Source organism: Acartia tonsa, chromosome 1, assembly GCF_053477335.1.
Source record: "Acartia tonsa isolate MP-2025a chromosome 1, ASM5347733v1, whole genome shotgun sequence".
Lineage (NCBI taxonomy): Eukaryota > Metazoa > Arthropoda > Copepoda > Calanoida > Acartiidae > Acartia > Acartia tonsa.
The window spans coordinates 25,756,357-25,774,431 of NC_137260.1; the positions used below are offsets into that span (position 1 = coordinate 25,756,357).

Genomic DNA, 18,075 nt, shown 5'->3' on the forward strand with positions numbered 1-18,075 from the left:
CAAAAGCGTCACATTTACTATGTAATAGTTACTTGAATATTTATTTTAATTTTGATATATCTAAAAATAGATTAAGGCCAATTTGAGTCGCAGTTTTGATGACTTTTCAGCTTTATAAATGTTTATGACAATGCTGTCAATCTTTGGTGAACATGGAATCGCACCCATACTGGTTTACACTCATTTAGAAGAATTTAGGTTATAGACCTCATGGCTCTTTTAATGCGAATTTCGTGTGTGTGTAAAATTTTGACTTGAGTTGAATAGCTCCCAATATTTGTAAAGGTTGTCACCTTCCTTTCTGGTGTCCGTCAACATGTTGCATTGGTTGCAAAGTTTGAACATTGCCAGTTTAAACCAACAAATTAAGATTTGTTTAAGTTCCCAAAGTTTTTATAAAACATACGAGACGTCATATAATTTACAGTCCAATATTCCCTTCTTCCCTGGAAAATAGCCATATTATAAAGTTTTTTGATAATGTTAAGCGTGTAGTAATAGGAGATTGAAAATATGCTTTCAGGGAAGATTTATCCATTTTTTAGTCATTTGATAAACTTAGGAGAAAAAAGAAAAAAAAGTGAATAAATAAATGTTCGATCGTAAACCTTAATACTTGCTTTAAAGCATCAAAATATCAGTGTCTGTTTAAAAAAGTATCTTCATACCCGCTGAACCTAATACAGTGAAGTTTTGCAAAGGTCCTGGAAAGCAGCGTGTCGGAGCCGTTTAATTTTGATGCAGCTCCGGCTCCTACCTTAAAATTAATATATCAATTTTTGTTCATTATTGAATTTGATAAAATAAAATAGATAATATAAAATATTTTGCTTTTATTTGATTATAGCTATATAAAAGTAGAAGGATGTGTGTCTATTTGTTAAGTAACAATAGTTTTTCAGTTTATTATATGGAAATAGACCGTTGCCAAATTATAATATTACTTTTAAAAATCATTTTTAGCTAATCTGGAGCCGGAGCCGTATTTAACGAAAAAGACGGCTCCGGCTCCACCAAAAATGTTGCTGCTCCCGGCTCCGGCTCCGAAACACCGCTGGAAAGGATTACAATTATTTAAAAGTTGGGTTAACAACACTCCAAAGAGAAGTCATCCACAAAAAAATTAACACTCCCCCCCCCTCTAAAAACTTTTTTCTTTTTTAAAAACCCTCTATAGTTCGATTTCCAGCCCCCTTTTATTGAATTGCCGTGCCCCTAAAGATTGTTTAAGGCTGTGAAATAAGTCCCCCCCTTTGGCCATAGTTAGAATTAGAATAACTGGGAGGAGAGATGATTCTATTAACCCCTGTCAACATTATTAAACTACTGCAGAACATTACCCTAAAACTGATGTGAGTGTTTACTTAAAGGAAGATAAATTTATCGGCAAGTGTTCTTTCTCTCCCCCGAAACGTAAGGATTGCTGTCTGGGAATATTTGAAGTTGTAATATTGAAACCAGCTTCTTATCAGATCTTAGCTAGATTTTTCTGCACAAATGATACGTCGTCCAGTATGGCCAGGCTGTAGCGGAAAACATCCGCTTGTCTTTGGGGAGGCGATGGGTTCGAATTTTAGCCCAAGCCGCGTAATAACTAAAAACATTCAAAATTGTACCAACAGGCTTTTTATGTAAGAGTGTTAGCGAATTTATGCATGCACTTTCAAAAAATTTGCTCTGTGAAACTAAGATTTATAGTTCAATAACAAAACTATTGATTATTTTCTTGTATACTACCTTTGTATTATAAGAAACATTGTTGATTTTATACGCCTTGATATGATTTTATGAAAGGTAAATCTAATAAATACATTTTATTTAGAGGTACGAACTGTCAGCTGGTTCTAAGCGCAATAAACATATCACATGACTTTTTCCTCTTCACATAATAAAGAGTGATGAAGGTGGAAATTAAATACCCTTCTAGGTGATTCTATAATATTCAGGGCGACCACTGCATACTATAAATACTATATAGGATGAATTTGGATACTATATGACAAAAATTTACTATATATACTATATAATATAACCTTTATTTGACCAAAATTTACTATATATACTATATAATATAACCTTTATTTGACCAAAATTTACTATATATACTATATAATATTACATTTATATAACAAAAACGAATATTGTCAGTTTTGCGACAACGCCTCTTAAGGTGCGTTTTGTCTTATTTTCACATTAGGGTTTCTCCTATTTCTAGTCTCTGCGGGGGGCTCTAGCCCTGCGGGGCAGCCAATGACCTTTATCTTATCTAACCTAACCCTATCTAGCCTAATAATCACCTGCAGCACATAAACCTGGAGGCCAAATTTTTTTCCTTCAAATATATAAATAACATCCAAATATAAGCTCATTTTAAAAAAAAATATACCATTAACTGTTCAAGTAAGAAGTCCCTGTCCAGAGTCCACCTAAGACTCTGCAGCACCTGAACCTGGAGGCTAAATGTCATTTTTTCTTCAATTATGTAAAAAAAAAAATATTTAAATAGATGCATACTTTGTTTAAAATTTTACCTCTAACTCTTCAAACAAGAAATTTGAATTTTACCTGTCCAGAGTAGACCTCGAGGCCTGCATGACCAGAACTTGGAGGTCGATTTTAATTTTTTCTTCATTAATGTTAAAAACATCCAAAAAGATGCATATTCTGCTTTATATGTTGACCTCTAACTCTTCAAATTACTTGTTCAGAAACCAGCTAGCCTGCAGCACCTGAACCTGGAGACCTATCAAATACATGAAATACTACCCAAAAGTAAACTTTTATCCCAAATAACCTATAGTCTCATATTAATACCTAGCCTAATAATCATGGAGTAAGTGAAAGTGGCAAAACTTTTCAATCCACCTTAAGTTAATTCTATGATGAAAAATAACTGATATTTAAATCACAATCACAAACAATAATATAATTTAATGGATTCAATTGAATGATGTATGTATTAGGGTTGGGCCGGATACCGGATAACCGGCTGATTTCAAATGCCGGATATCCGGCAAATATCCGGTTATCCGGCCAAATTACCGGATATACGGCCGGATAACCCGCCAAATTACCAGATATTAAAGTAGTAAAAAAAAAAATTTCTTCAGTTAAACTTTTTCAGAAAAAATGTTCTTCTAGCTTCAATAATAAGAAAATTAAAGCCATTTAAGATTTAAAAAAGCAGAGATTTTTGGTGTAAAGTATAAACAATTATAGAGCCGGATATCCGGCCGGATAGTTACAATATCCGGTATCCGGCCGGATATTAAAAATGGCCGGATATCCGGCCGGATATTCGGCCACACCGGATATCCGGCCCAACATTAGTATGTACTATGTATTACTAAATAATTCAAAGTCAGATACTATATCATACTATATGAGTGAAAAAAAATATACTACATATACTATATGGATAAAAAAAATATACTATAAAAATACTATATTTTTTTGGTTTTGGAGTGGTCGCCCTGAATATTAAGTAGTATTTTTTTGTCTGAACAAAAAGATCTCTGATTAATGATACAGCTCTTAATTGACTGTACTTTTCAAGCTTTGTTAATGATATATAATTGTTTTATTGGCTTTTTTTTACCTACCCCGCCCTCTCCTTGATGCTAGGGGAGCGGCCACTTTGATTTTATTCCTTGAAAAGATCATCCTTTTCCTGCGTGTTAGTTTAGTACTGTTGTCAAACTTCATTGCTGTTTCATTGGTCGTAATAATAAGTTTTCTTACAATTTATTAGTTTTCTTGTAACTAAGAAAGTGCTCATCTTTTATCTTAATGTTTTTTTTCTCTAACATTTTAATATTTAATTTTATTTTTAGAATTTTAGAGGACTCTCAAAATCTCTTTTAGCTGCCAACGTCAACCTGCTAAGCATTACAACAACAACAAAAAATCTCCAATCGAAGCCACCAAACAGTAACTTAACGGCTTAAATTTGCAAAGAAAACCTGAAGCTGTCACGTAAACAATAATTCTCAGCCAAGCCGCATTTTTTCAAGAAACCGCATCCAAGCCAACTAATCAGCAGCCAGACCGCCTTTTGAACTGGCAGTATGAAGACCCTTGAATTTCGAATTTCATTACATTTTATTTTTCTGTAATTGTAATTTTGATATCTACCTATTAAACCAGGTAAGCCGAACATGATAACCTAATTAATTCTTTTTGTGTTTGTAAAATACTGGTATATACTAGTAGCTACTAGTATATACTAGTCCCTGAAATTCCTTATCCCCAAGTCTGTGCTTACTCTGATTATTGAGTTGTGTCATCATTGCTTAGCTGTACTCTTACCGGAGAACAACATTACTGAACAACGTGGGTTTACCTACTTATCCTCACTCAACCTCTTCACCACTGCACTAGTACACAGGCTAGGATTATATTTTTGTCATACTTTATTACTTTATTTCTTTTATTTTTTCTTTTTATTTGTTTTAACCAATGGCTTCGCCCCTTGGCCTTTAGGGCCCTTAACAGGAGGGGATAGGGGAGGGTTGTCGAGGATTACCCTTTTTGGGGGGTGGATGGATTTTTTTTCTTTATCTATACTCTTTCATTGGGGGAAGCTTGTCCCACCACCACCCTAAATAGCCAATAAATCCCCAGTACTAAAAATAAGTTACCTGAAAATTGCGAACTATTTTTGGTGTAGGAGTATGGATACACCCCCCTTCTGCACGCCTCTGATGGTAACCTTTTTTACTTTTAATTTATACCCTAAGGAAAATACCAAAAGTAGTAAGATTTCAAAACAAACTGCTTTTTTATTACCAGGGATGTAGGGATAGGTAAACAGGAATTAACAAGCTTTCTCTCCATCTTGTTTGTTAGGTACTACTATGACATATTTTCTTTCTATGTTTGTCTCAACCATGACACTTTGGTTGAGCTTGACTTCCGAATTAGCGGGAAGTTCACGAGATCAGTTGGCGAACATACAAACCCCCAATACCAGGAACCATCAAGTTTCAACAGCAGGTTTGAATATAGATTTATTGATGAAATTATTTCAAAGACCTGAAATTACAAGATCAATTAATAAACAGAATAAAATATTATTCGTTATCTTAAAACTTTGAGCACTAAAAAAAATCTTTTTCTTTTCTTATGGTTAAAGAATCTTTGGAAACTTTGGCTTTAAAGGAAAATTATTTGGTTTAATAAATCATTGTTAAATGCAACAATAAGGCACATAAAAATTACTAAAACATATATTAATCATAATTAAGTTTCATGCTTAGCTGGCTAAAGCCTTTTTAAAACTACATATAATCGTCCTATACACCATACTTCTTAATCAAATTAACAAATTCTACCTGAAGCTCTTATGGTTTCAAATCCCTGATATACTAGGGTCGTTCACACTCAATGAGACCAATGATAGGCCCAATTTTGTTCTCCGAAATCTTCACACTCTCATATCTCATTCAAAAGTAAAGAACGTGCGCATCCAAAATAAACAAACACTCTATGCCGCGCCACATTATGAAAGGAAAGCCCTAAAAGACGACATTTGCGCTTTGATTTTGGTTTAATGATAAGGAATTTAATTTCGAACTTGATAAACACAAAGCTTCCTCGAAAAGAGGTTAAGACACACCCCCCGTTTGAAAGTCAAATTAACTTCCTTAACGAGATTCAAGGTTTTTTTCGCGCTGAGCACTAGCAACATTTCTCACTAAACTCAACTCACCATAATCACATGAGAATGGCCACATCCCGAAAACGTGACAATTTTGCTCCTAACTAAATGAAACCCCGTGAAATGCATACACAATATTATACTCCTCACTAGGACTCATAATACCTCACATTTTAGGATAGAAGGATGGGGATTGGTTTGTACCATACAACATTCCATGCACATGACAATCACAAGATCACATACACAATCCTAAAATAGATAATCCTATTAATCATGATGTTGTAAATATAACAACTATACTAAATAATAATCATTTCATAATCAATAGGCAATAAATCATTATTAATAAATCAATAAGTACCTACGAAATCAGGTTGAAATGTAAATGTAAACAAATAATGTAAAAATAAAACGAAATAAATCTTAGACAAGAAAATTAAGATTTATAGGTACTTAAAACTAAATTTGTTAAGCATCAAAAAGAGTAGTAAGAAAAAATTTTTCAAAATCCTTGGGCAGAAAGTTTTTCAAACCTAATGAATAAGAACTGTAATATCTTAATCAACAATAAAACTTTTTAATACTTAAAGAATAGCAAATAATAATATCTTCGTTAGAATTTTCATTGAAATTATGAAAAAAAAATACCAATTTTTCTTTGTAAAAAAAAACTTTAAATATGAATTTTCAATCATTCCTTGATCTAAATAAAATTGTTTTACTTGATTGAAATTCATATATAATTTTAAAAAAATCTGCTAAAAAATACTTGATTTTTTTTCTTAGAATAAATATCGAATCACGCAACCTCGACACATTTATTCCTTTTTGTTAAACTTTTCAGGTAAGTTTTAACATGAATTGTACTTTTGAAAAGAAATTAAACTCAATAAAATTAAATTTGAGCATATGAAATAGAAGAATATTTAATCGCATTTCATTTGATTCTTATTTTAGGCATAAAAATAGGCATATGAAAAATGTGGCTTTTTACTAAAAAAAAATTCAATTTCCATAAAATAAGAATCAATTATTAATCATAATTTTTAACAACTGCCTGACTGATACAGCATGTTCTTCTAGGGGAGATTTATCTGTCAGTCTGAACAAGACTCTTGCAGTCTTTCTTCCATCCTCAATTCTCGTCACTCGGCCCATCCTCAAACATCTCATCAGTGGATTGGTACTCGTAACCAGAACTATATCTCCGTCAGCTAGTGGCTCCGCCATCTCATCCTTCCACTTGGACATCCGTAATATCTTCGGTAGGATCTCCTGGCGGTAGGCAGTCCAAAACTGGGCAGATAAATCTTCCAACAACTTCAACCTGGAGGAAATTTGGTCCTCCGGTTTCATCGCCACATTGCACAACGGCTGGCGGTCAACATTTCCCAGCAGCTGGCCAGGGGTAATCAGCCGCCAATTCTCCACGTCGTTTGCAGCTTCAATCGTCAGTGGTCTGCTATTCATAATTTTGCTGACCTCCGCCAACAGCACCAGGAGCTCGTTGAAATTAACAGAACTATTCACCAACTTCTTGGACAGCAATCTCTTGGTTAATCCCACCATTTTCTCAGCCTGCCCAATATAATGGTGGGCTCGGGCCGGGATCTGAGACCAAGAAAACTCTACCTGGCTGCCCAACTTCTGCTCTAAAACCTTGCGAGCACCGGATAATTGTGTGCCCATGTCGCTTACTATGATCTTCGGCAGACAATGAACAGCTTCCAACTTGCGCAGGGACAACAGGATACTGCTGGTATCATACTTTTCCAAGGCATCTAACCACAACGCCCCTGAGAATCTGCAGACCACCACGAACACCCACACCTTCTTCGTTGCTGTCTGACTCCTCGTTTTGGCGGCAGCTCTCCTCGTAACCAGCGGACCCATCAGGTCGACTTGCACAGCTTCAAAAGGCCTGCTCGGGACCAACTTGTCAGGTAACACCTCCTTCATGGTAGCACGACATTCCTTAGCCCTCTCAACACTGCAGGGCCAACATTTCTTCACTTCCATGATGGCCAACCTCCTTGCCTTCACAATCCAGCACCAACGGCGGCTCTCAGCTAAAGTTCCACGGACACCAGAGTGAAGCTCAACATGTGCTTCTCTCATAAAAACAGCAGCTAACCAATTACCAGGCTCCAAAATTATTAAACCTGGCATGTCTTCAAATATCATTTTACGGCCACCAGTAATGGCGTCAATGACTGGCTGTCCACGACCAACCATCTTAAGAATCCTCATCTCCCTGGTCACATACTTTCCACCTGGACCAACGACAGGCCAGGTCAATGATATTTCATGCACTAATGGATTTAATGACGCATAATTGCCTTTAGCGTCATTTATCCACTCATCCTCTTGGCTTCGTGACACAATGAAAAGTTCCGCCGCCGCCATAAAATTGTACAAAGACGGCTTGTACACAGAATCTGCGGCTGCTACATGACTACCAGCGGCTGTAGCCTTACCTTCTTGTCTGCTCTTTAGCTTCTTCAACCAGGTGTTCGCAACTTGCAGGACAGCTGCCATAATACGTTTGGCCTGTCCAAATGATCTCCTGTGCTTAAACCTAAAGACATCTTCAGCGGCTTCTCCGGCAACTTTCATTGAACATAACTTAACCATTTTGGTATTCAACTCCTCTGGGGGTAAAACCTGCTTGACTTCTTCGGCAGTTTTCACCGGCCACGCACTTTCATCCTGGCGCAACCATTCTGGGCCCAATCTGTACCTGGAACCTGGTCCCAAATCTGATACTTTGCAGGTGCTTCTGGTGCCCAAATCTGCAACGTTTTGCGTCCCTGGGACCCACCTCCAGTCATCCTTGTTGGTCGCAGATTGAATTTCTCCAATACGATGAGAATTAAATGTGTTCAACATAGCACTGTTGGAAACTATTTGTGATAAAACACACGATGAATCAGTAAAATACATCACTCTGATAATATCAAAGGGCAGGGCATCTCTGACGGACTTTGCCAACCTTGTGGACATCTGGCACCCCATCAACTCAAGGCGTGGAATTGACTCACACTTGACCGGCGCAACTCTTGACTTAGTGGCTAGCAGAAACGTTTCAAATCCTTGTCTAGTTGGCCACCTCAAATATGCATTAGATGCATAAGCCTCTGATGACCCATCCGAAAACATCATCAAGGATGGAAGGCCAGTTGGTTCATCCGGGACCACACAACGGTCAAACTCCAATTTAGCGACCTCAGCTCTGTCCTCCAGCGACTGAACAAGTTCATCCCGTAGACTTTTTGGAATGAAATCTTGCCAGCCCAAATTCAGCAAACATGTCTTCCGCAGGACAAGTTTAATTCTCAACAGAATAGGGCTGCAAAGCCCGATCGGGTCGAAGGTTTGGGCGGCGAACCTGTGGACCATCTTCTTCGTCAGATTCTCGTCCAAGGCGTCCTGGAGGTTGTACAAATCAGCATCCTCTTTCACCTTCCTTCCCTTGACTTTACCATCTTGGTTGACTCTTGTGGCGATGGACAACACATCGGTGGCTGGCTTCCATATCAGCCCGAGAACCTTGGTAGGCTGGCAATCATCTCCAGAATAAATGACTTGTTTGAAGGAAAAACTACCTTTGCCGATAATCCTGTCGGCCTCTTTCATCATCTCCTTGGCTTCTGGCTTCGATCCTGCTCCCGAAATAACGTCATCTATGAAGCTGTGCTTCTCAAGCTTGACTGCAACTGGAATCTGAGGTAACTTGAACTCCTCATCAGGGTAGGTAGGTATTTGTGGCTCCTTCCATAATTCAGGTTTGGCAACAATTTCACTACCGTTTATTTGTCCCTCTCCATACATCTCCTTGACTTCTGCTTCACTCTTTCCGCCGAACAGGCGGGACGTCAACTTCAGGGCTGTAACTGCCAAATTTCCCGCAGCTAACTCGCCGAAATTTACAACTTTGGTCAGGTAAATTTCAAGTGGACCATCTGGCGTCGGGGAAAATAAAACTCTCTTCATCTGGCTGTCGAACTCTGTGGCCAGGATGGAGTTATAAAACTTGGAGATATCCGCGGTTATACCAACCTTGTAACCGCGGAAAAGCATCAAATGATAAAATATCTTCTGCATTGGCGGCGGGCCTCCCAGCATTATGTTATTAAAACTGGTACCCTTGAACGTCAGAGAACTATTTGCACACAATCGCATGGGTGTGGAACTTGAATCCTCCTTGAAAGCAACCACTATTGATGAACAAGACTTAGGTCCTTCATACTGCAGTTCTTCAGGCGTGGCTTTTTGGAAAACGCCTCTTCTTATGGCGTCGTTGAATACCTCCACATACATTCCATAGGTACCTTCCTTGACCATCCTGGCACGATCCTTTTCAGCAATTTTGCGGGCTAAACTCTCATTGTAAGGTAAAGTGTGAGGATCTTCAATATAAGCATATTGACCTGTCCACTTGTTGGACTGCAAGTCTAGTGTTAAACCTGCCTCAATTATCCTCTGCCTCTCACGCTGGTCCCAGGTAGTGCCGTCGGCCATAGCCTTGCACTCTTGACAAGCAGTACATCCTGGACAAAGTGCCTGCGGCTGTATGCCAAACGATTCAGACGTCAGAAAGTCTGGCAAAGTGCCTCCACTGACACTGACAGCCTTATAAGCCGACTTTTGATCTCCAGCTCCACCATCAGCACTCGTACAGATAAAACCACTACCAAAAATGGTTCGCCACAACATAGACCGGCCCACTTTCTGGTAGGTTGAAGGAAACACGTCAGGATGTGTATTTCCAATGATGATATCTAAGCCTCCACTAATATATGTAAACCTTTCTGGCGGCATTTTAAATATCTCGGCGGCAGTTTCGGGGTGGACCGAGCGCATCTCGTTGGCCCCGCCAAGGGTAGGCATGACAGCTGCCTCAAACTCCCTCAGATTGCCGTCCCTATCCTTCAGATAAAACACCACGTTGCGGCAGGAAGACTCACTGCCATCAGCTACAGAAATAGTTGTATATCTGCCAGTAGATTTCAGCTTCAACTTGTTGGATAACTTCTCAGACACAAGTGGCAAATTTGCCCCGGAGTCAAACATTACCGTGGCGTGGCAGGTGCCGCCGCCAGGTGCTACAACAGGAACTAACTGAAGTAAGAAGGTACAGGGGCTGGGTGCAGAACTTGACTTGTAGACTGTATTCACACCAGCACTAGCCTCATGGAGTAACCTGGAATGGTATCTGTCGCAATTATTGGTACCACAAACACCAAGCTTATCAGATTTATTACACTTGTCAGCAGTATGGCCGTCGCACAAACAGAGTTCACATAACTTCTTCTGCTGGACAACTTTCTTTCGGTCAACCACATCCATCTTCTTGAACGTGAGGCAACGGAAAATCGGGTGCTTCTCCTTGCAGCTCTCCACAGGACATGCACTGTTCCACTTGGAAGCCTTGTCCTTCCCAGCCTTTCCATTCTTATTGTCGCTGCGGCCAGATACTTGCGCGGCGGCAGCTCTGTCACGATTTCTCTTGCCGGCGCCACTGTCATATGACATATCACCGGCCAACATGGCACCCCTGGTCCTCTCCAGCAGTTCAACAATCTTCGGGATGTTTGGTTGGTTCATGCTACCTAGCTCCATCATAATTTTGTCTCTCAAATTTTCAGGGCACTTGTCTTTAAAAATATGAATGAGAGTTAGGTGGTTGTAATCCTTAGCTGCAGAACCAACGATGGCTTCTACCTCCTGCATCATGCTCTTGAAGGTAGCAATTGCGCTAACCACGTCCACAGGTTTATCCACAGGTTTCATCTTGTTCAACTTAGTTAAAATCCTCATGAACCGGCGAGTGTTTGATAAAAACATCTGGTCAAGAAACGCCCATTGTTCATTGTGATCTCTAATCGCTGACACTTGCTTGCGTAGTTCCGGGTTGGTTATCACCTTCTCCATACACAACATCAGACTTAACCTCTGGTCAGCAAATCCATAACCAGAACATAGATCTTTAAAGACCTGTTTAAAGTTTGGGTAATCCGTGTCAGTACCGTCGAACGACGGCAACAAACTGTTGTCCCAGCGCCCATACTGCGGGTTGGAACTCTGAATATCCACAGCAGACATACTTCTGGAGAGCATGGCAGGTGTCCCACTCTCATCCAGATTAGATGAACGACGTTCCATCTCTCTAAGCCTTCGGTACATATCACGTACTTCTTGGCGCAACTCCACGGAAATTTTAAGCACTCCCATGTCCATCTTCACCTTCTCAATGACGTCAAGGTTCCTGGCGACAGTGCTTGACCTCGCGTCATCTGAATCATTGTCAAGCCAGTACAGAATTTTTGTACACTGCTCCAACGACGCATAAACTTTATCTGCAACAGTTTTCTGCTCACTAGCTTCATCCAAATCACGCTTGAACTCGCGCAGCTCACTAGTCTCCACGGCAGGTTTTAGACTTTTTATTAGGTCAGATTGGTCCTTGACCTCACTAAAAATGTCACGAATTGATTTTACATTCACATTTTCACATGAACTAAAACTTTGGCAGGCTTTTAGATTGTCATAAAACACTTTTAACTGTTCATCAAAAACTTCTAGCCTTTCACTGCCAATAGCGATAGCTCGCTCAATTTTCTGCTTTTTGGTTAGTGGCATATTGATTCACTAGGTACTTTTTCACAGAAAAATTGTCACAGTTTATTGCATCAATAATTCACTGGATGCTATTGATCTCTTGATGAATGCTAACGCCTATTCATCAGATACTTTGAAATTGTCTCAACCATGACACTTTGGTTGAGCTTGACTTCCGAATTAGCGGGAAGTTCACGAGATCAGTTGGCGAACATACAAACCCCCAATACCAGGAACCATCAAGTTTCAACAGCAGGTTTGAATATAGATTTATTGATGAAATTATTTCAAAGACCTGAAATTACAAGATCAATTAATAAACAGAATAAAATATTATTCGTTATCTTAAAACTTTGAGCACTAAAAAAAATCTTTTTCTTTTCTTATGGTTAAAGAATCTTTGGAAACTTTGGCTTTAAAGGAAAATTATTTGGTTTAATAAATCATTGTTAAATGCAACAATAAGGCACATAAAAATTACTAAAACATATATTAATCATAATTAAGTTTCATGCTTAGCTGGCTAAAGCCTTTTTAAAACTACATATAATCGTCCTATACACCATACTTCTTAATCAAATTAACAAATTCTACCTGAAGCTCTTATGGTTTCAAATCCCTGATATACTAGGGTCGTTCACACTCAATGAGACCAATGATAGGCCCAATTTTGTTCTCCGAAATCTTCACACTCTCATATCTCATTCAAAAGTAAAGAACGTGCGCATCCAAAATAAACAAACACTCTATGCCGCGCCACATTATGAAAGGAAAGCCCTAAAAGACGACATTTGCGCTTTGATTTTGGTTTAATGATAAGGAATTTAATTTCGAACTTGATAAACACAAAGCTTCCTCGAAAAGAGGTTAAGACAATGTTAATACGGAGAAGATTATTTCATCTTTTATTTGCTTATCAGAGTTCCCCTTATTCTATAACTTAATTAAATTCATTAAAATATAAAATCTTGTATTATGATTTAACATAATTTTCTTGTTAAAAAAGGATTTCTAAGAATAACTTGCAAACAAATGTCAAATCAAGGAAAATTTTGTGACTTTTGTATCACTATGCAAATGTGTTCTTTTTAGTAGTACGTGTAGTTTTCTTTGGAAAAGGGTAGTTTTTAGAGTTACATGATATAGAGTAATCACAGTAACATTTCTTGTTTTCATATTAAACAGTTTTTATGTAAAAATAAAAATCGGGACTTTACAACCGCTAGTAAGCCGCAAACTTTAGCCGTCAAGATAATTTAAATAAATGTGCAATTAGAGGATACTGTATACATAGAGTGACCATGTATTGTAGGTCTTTAGAGTGCACTTAAGCATTCATAAGATGTATTTTATCTTTCGTTACCAATAAAATCTTTGATTTAATTTATAGTCGATTCCAAACACAATGCATTTAAAAGAATTCAAAATTTTCTGTCTTTTTTTAATATGGAATCTTGCATTTCCTTGTGTGCTAAATCTAATTTAGAATCAGGATAATTTAATTCAATTTGTTCTATGACAACACTTCAAAAATGATGTATATTTTACTTCTTCCACCAATTCAAAATCTTTAATTATTTTTCGTCTTTTTTGGCCCTTGAGTCATCTAAAACAATAATCTCTAAAATGTTTGTCGGTCTGTCAAAAAGGCATCAGCTTTCATGAAAACTAATCTTGTTTAAGGTTTTTGTTTTTTCTATTTTGACCCAAAAGTTCATGTATTTCAATTGCATCCTAATTTTACAATGTATATTAAACCTCAAAAATATAAAAGGTTTAAAATTTTAACCAGAAACTTGATTTATTGTTTACTTACTTTAATCGTCAGTATTGGTTTTAATTATAATTAGAGCAGCAAATAAACACATCATTTAGGTTTGCTTTGTCCCACTGTGCAGTTCTCATCTTTTTTAAACTAGTTAATTTTCCCATGGCCGCTTGCGTCATTTTTGTGGGATATACTAGTATACATACAAATCCAATTTATATTATATGTATTTGGATACTTTATAACTGGAAATTATTTAGGATTGAATATTAGTTGATTAAACGAGCTTTACTATTTCATTTATTTTTTATATTTATAAACATATTTTCCTTACTTACAGTTTTGCCACACAGACATTTTTTGTTATTCAAAGTTTTTGCTTATATAAGTTTTCTTGAGAATATTGTGTAGAACTAGCCAGAACATAATTGATATGCATCACATGATTCGGAAAATCTGTGCAGTTGAATTCAGACTCTTCAACTGTTAACACCTCCATTTAGGCGTGTGTATACTTTCTTAGCATTAGTTAACAGTCAGAGTATTTAAGAACCAAATGGACAAAAAAGTTTTGACTCAAAGGATACTTGTGTTTAAATCAAGTATATATTTATCAAAAACGCCTAGTAGCGAAACTTGGCTGACACTTAAGATATCTTGACACAAAATATATTTCAAAGTCAGTTTGAGAATGAACAGGATTGATGCTCTCAGCTTTGGAGGAATAGATTCTGATATCACAGGTGAGTTTCATTTCAGAATATCCACTTTTATCAACTTTGAGGAGTACTTTGTTTTAATTGATTCCATTAAATATAGGAATAGTAATTTATATGATATTTTATAATTAAATTGCAAAGTTATTGAGGAAAACAAACTGAAATAAACTTATTGAATTTTTGAACATACAATAAATGCATATGATTTATACATTAAATTGGCAGTAAGAAATTACCTATAGTGAGAGGGTAGGGATTAGCTTATATTTCTCCTAGGGGAAAACAGGCTAATTTTGACAATTTCTTAATTGTTACCTCTTTTAACCACCAGGGAAAGAGTATTAACCCCTTCTCACCAATCGTTTTTTTTTTTTTTAACATTAAATAATATTAAAACTCTAAAAGCAGCATAGCATGTTTCGCCTAAGTCTCTTTTCTGTAAAAAAAAATCAAAAACTTGCAGGATAACATTAAGAATTCAGAGAAGAAAACGCAGAAATTTTTTTTTAAATAAGCTAAAACTGTTAGGCAATATAGAAAAATAAAGTGTGATAATCCATAAACCATTTTCTAGTACATTGGGCTGTTTATTACCCTATTCCCCTAAGTTTTACAACAACGTTTTCCTATTCGTTGGCTTAACAACTTTAGAAATTTATATTGAAATTTGATTGTTTGATTTGGGATTTACATCAATGTATCGGTCATTGTCTTATATCCCTTTAGATCCCTAAATTATTATTTAGCTAAAAAAATGCATTGTTGTAGAATTTATTCAGGGATCTTAAGGGATAAGACAAATTTATTTATACCCCTTATTAAAATTAAGTATATGTAGACTAAAATAATTAGTGAAAATACATCTAGTTTTTACAACCCAATGAAAATTTCAAAAATTTTAAGCTAACGAATAAGAGAACGTGTTTATTAAACTTTTGGGATCAGTATATTATACATTTCAATGTCATCTTCATCCCTTGGTTTAATAGGATTACTTGTTGATGTCATAAGAGTCTTGTCATTTCAGAGACGTAAGCAAATATGAGACTTAAGCTTAAGAAATGTTTTAAAGTTGAAGTCTAAATTTATTTCTTTATTTTTGCAGTGATTCAGAGATGTGTCAATCCTAAATAAAATAATCTCAAACTTAAAAATTTATTTTTTTATTTATCCAATTCTACAGGACTTATTCAAGATACAAAATATATGTTATTTTGCAATTAAGTTGCCCTGAATATTATTATAATAATTATGTTACCATTAAATTACTAAAATATGCTTAGAAAAAAACCTATAACAACTCAATTAAAAAGCTGTTTACTTTTTTGCATTATTTATACAGTTAATGACGCAAATAAACTTGCTGTGCTTTAACTATGATTTAATTAATGGATTTTTAAAAATAATGTAATAATTTAAGAAATATTTCTTAAATCGACATAAATGTAAAATAAGATGGATATAAATAAGTTTTATTTCTTCTCAATAATACTATAGATTCTTATTTTCATGTGTATATTGATATTGTTTTGCAGGTTCTCAGTCAAGTATGAGCAGCCTAACCTCCAGTTTGATGTCCAGCACAGAAGGATCTGGTAGCTCTTGGTGCCACAGCTTATTATCCAGAACATTTACTGGCACTACAGGCCATCAGGATTTAGCGCTAGAAGGACAGGTGAAACAATCGCATTGTGCTTATCAACTGCAATACAATTCTATATTTTGTAGATAATTTTTTATAAGGACCTTTTTAATTTTGCGGTGTAAAAACTCACAATATCGGTTGCGGGGTTTTTCAGTTGCAAAACTGAATTTGACGATTGTTAATCCCCCCACCAAAAATTTTACTCCTGGGGTAAAATTTACATGGGGGGGGGGGGGTTAAAAAAACCCTAAATTCTTTTTGGGGGCAATTCCCAAATTTTTGATGTAAAATGTGAATAAATGTACATCATTTTTAAAAACAAAGGCATTATAAATTTTTCTTGATGGATTTTTTTTTTTGGGGGGGGGGAGGGGGCAATCACCCTTTCCCATCCACCTCTTGTACTCCTTGCAGTTTTTACTTCAATGGCAGCCCTACTTGAAAAATGATGGAGGATTTGAAGAAAAGGAGAAAAAATATACATATTTAAACCTAAAAAAAACCATTATCATAGAGAAACCCAAACCTGTATAGAAAGGAAATTTAACATATTATGTTTTAGGCCATGAGAAAGAAATCTCATTCCATCTCTGTGGAACATTCCTCCCACCTTCTTCCCTTCTCTTTCAGCAGCCGGCGTGGCAGTTTGCAGCCAGAAATGACCGCCAACAATTCTGGCGGATTTTTTTCATCCAGTTTCACCTCATTTGGCGGGAGTGGCGGAAATAATGGTGGCACACAAACCGGTTTCCAGAATAATGATAATAGTAATAGTAATGTGGAAAAAGAATGCAAACAAGTTTTCTTTGATTGTGCCTTATAATTTGAATTATAACTCCATGTACCTACAAATTTACACTTATTCTGCTTCACTAATTATCTTTATAATTATTTTGCCGTTTAATTTTGACCATAACTAAATGCAAAGAACGGATCACGGAAAGTAAAGGAAGTAGCGGGTTTCACAGTAGCTCTTTTCCTATTTCTAGCCTTTAAGGGGGCTCTAGCCCTGCGGGGCCAATTTTCTAGCCATGCGGGGCCAATTTCTTAACCCTGAGGGCAATCATTAACATTTTCATAACCTAATTTAACATAATATAACCTATCAAAAGCTACTGTGAAAATACGACGAAACCCGCTACTTCGTTTTCTTTCCATTATCCCAAAGAACTTTTAATGCAATAGTTTACCACAATAACATTTTTATATCAGTTTTTTTCAAGTATTATTCATTACAGCTTTAAGAAATATATTGTTATATATTATTATAATTTTATGGTATTGTATATTATTGTTTTGTAAATAATTTTATTATTTCGTTAAAAATAAAGTACAATTATATTAATTGTGATTATAAAGTCAACAAATTTTTATTCTTTTCTGTTCTTATAATTAGTATGTATGTTATGCATTTATAATTTTAAATTGGTAATTTTTAAAATACTTTTTACAAACATTTATCATGCTGATTGCATTGGCCTTAGCCTCTAGAGGCTTTATCTGATAAAGTTTAGGTGAGGCTGACTCAAAAATTTTAGGGGGATTTTTACTTGATAGGTCCAATGCAAAGTTACAGTATTTTAAAACCTTACCATAACTAATTCAAGTATTTTTAGAGACTTCTATAGTCGTTTAGGAGATTTAAGTTGCTATCGGCTGC

The 18,075-nt window shown here is 36.2% G+C and overlaps 1 protein-coding gene across 5 annotated transcripts; it reads left to right on the forward strand.

The window, feature by feature from the left end:
- Positions 1–1,822: 1,822 nt before the first annotated feature.
- Positions 1,823–17,782, forward strand: LOC145315984 (uncharacterized). 5 transcript variants are annotated; one of them, XM_080156253.1, is made up of 6 exons: positions 1,823–1,927; positions 3,834–4,146; positions 4,254–4,387; positions 14,732–14,794; positions 16,306–16,445; positions 16,978–17,782. In XM_080156253.1, the coding sequence occupies exons 4-6, from the start codon at positions 14,743–14,745 to the stop codon at positions 17,236–17,238; spliced, it is 453 nt and encodes a 150-aa protein (XP_080012379.1). In that variant the 5' UTR covers positions 1,823–1,927; positions 3,834–4,146; positions 4,254–4,387; positions 14,732–14,742; the 3' UTR covers positions 17,239–17,782. The 5 variants fall into 5 exon arrangements, 4 of the variants coding, with proteins under 4 accessions (XP_080012379.1, XP_080012387.1, XP_080012371.1 ...); XM_080156261.1 differs by having other exon boundaries at positions 4,297–4,387; XM_080156245.1 differs by having other exon boundaries at positions 1,890–1,904; positions 3,834–4,387.
- Positions 17,783–18,075: the final 293 nt, after the last annotated feature.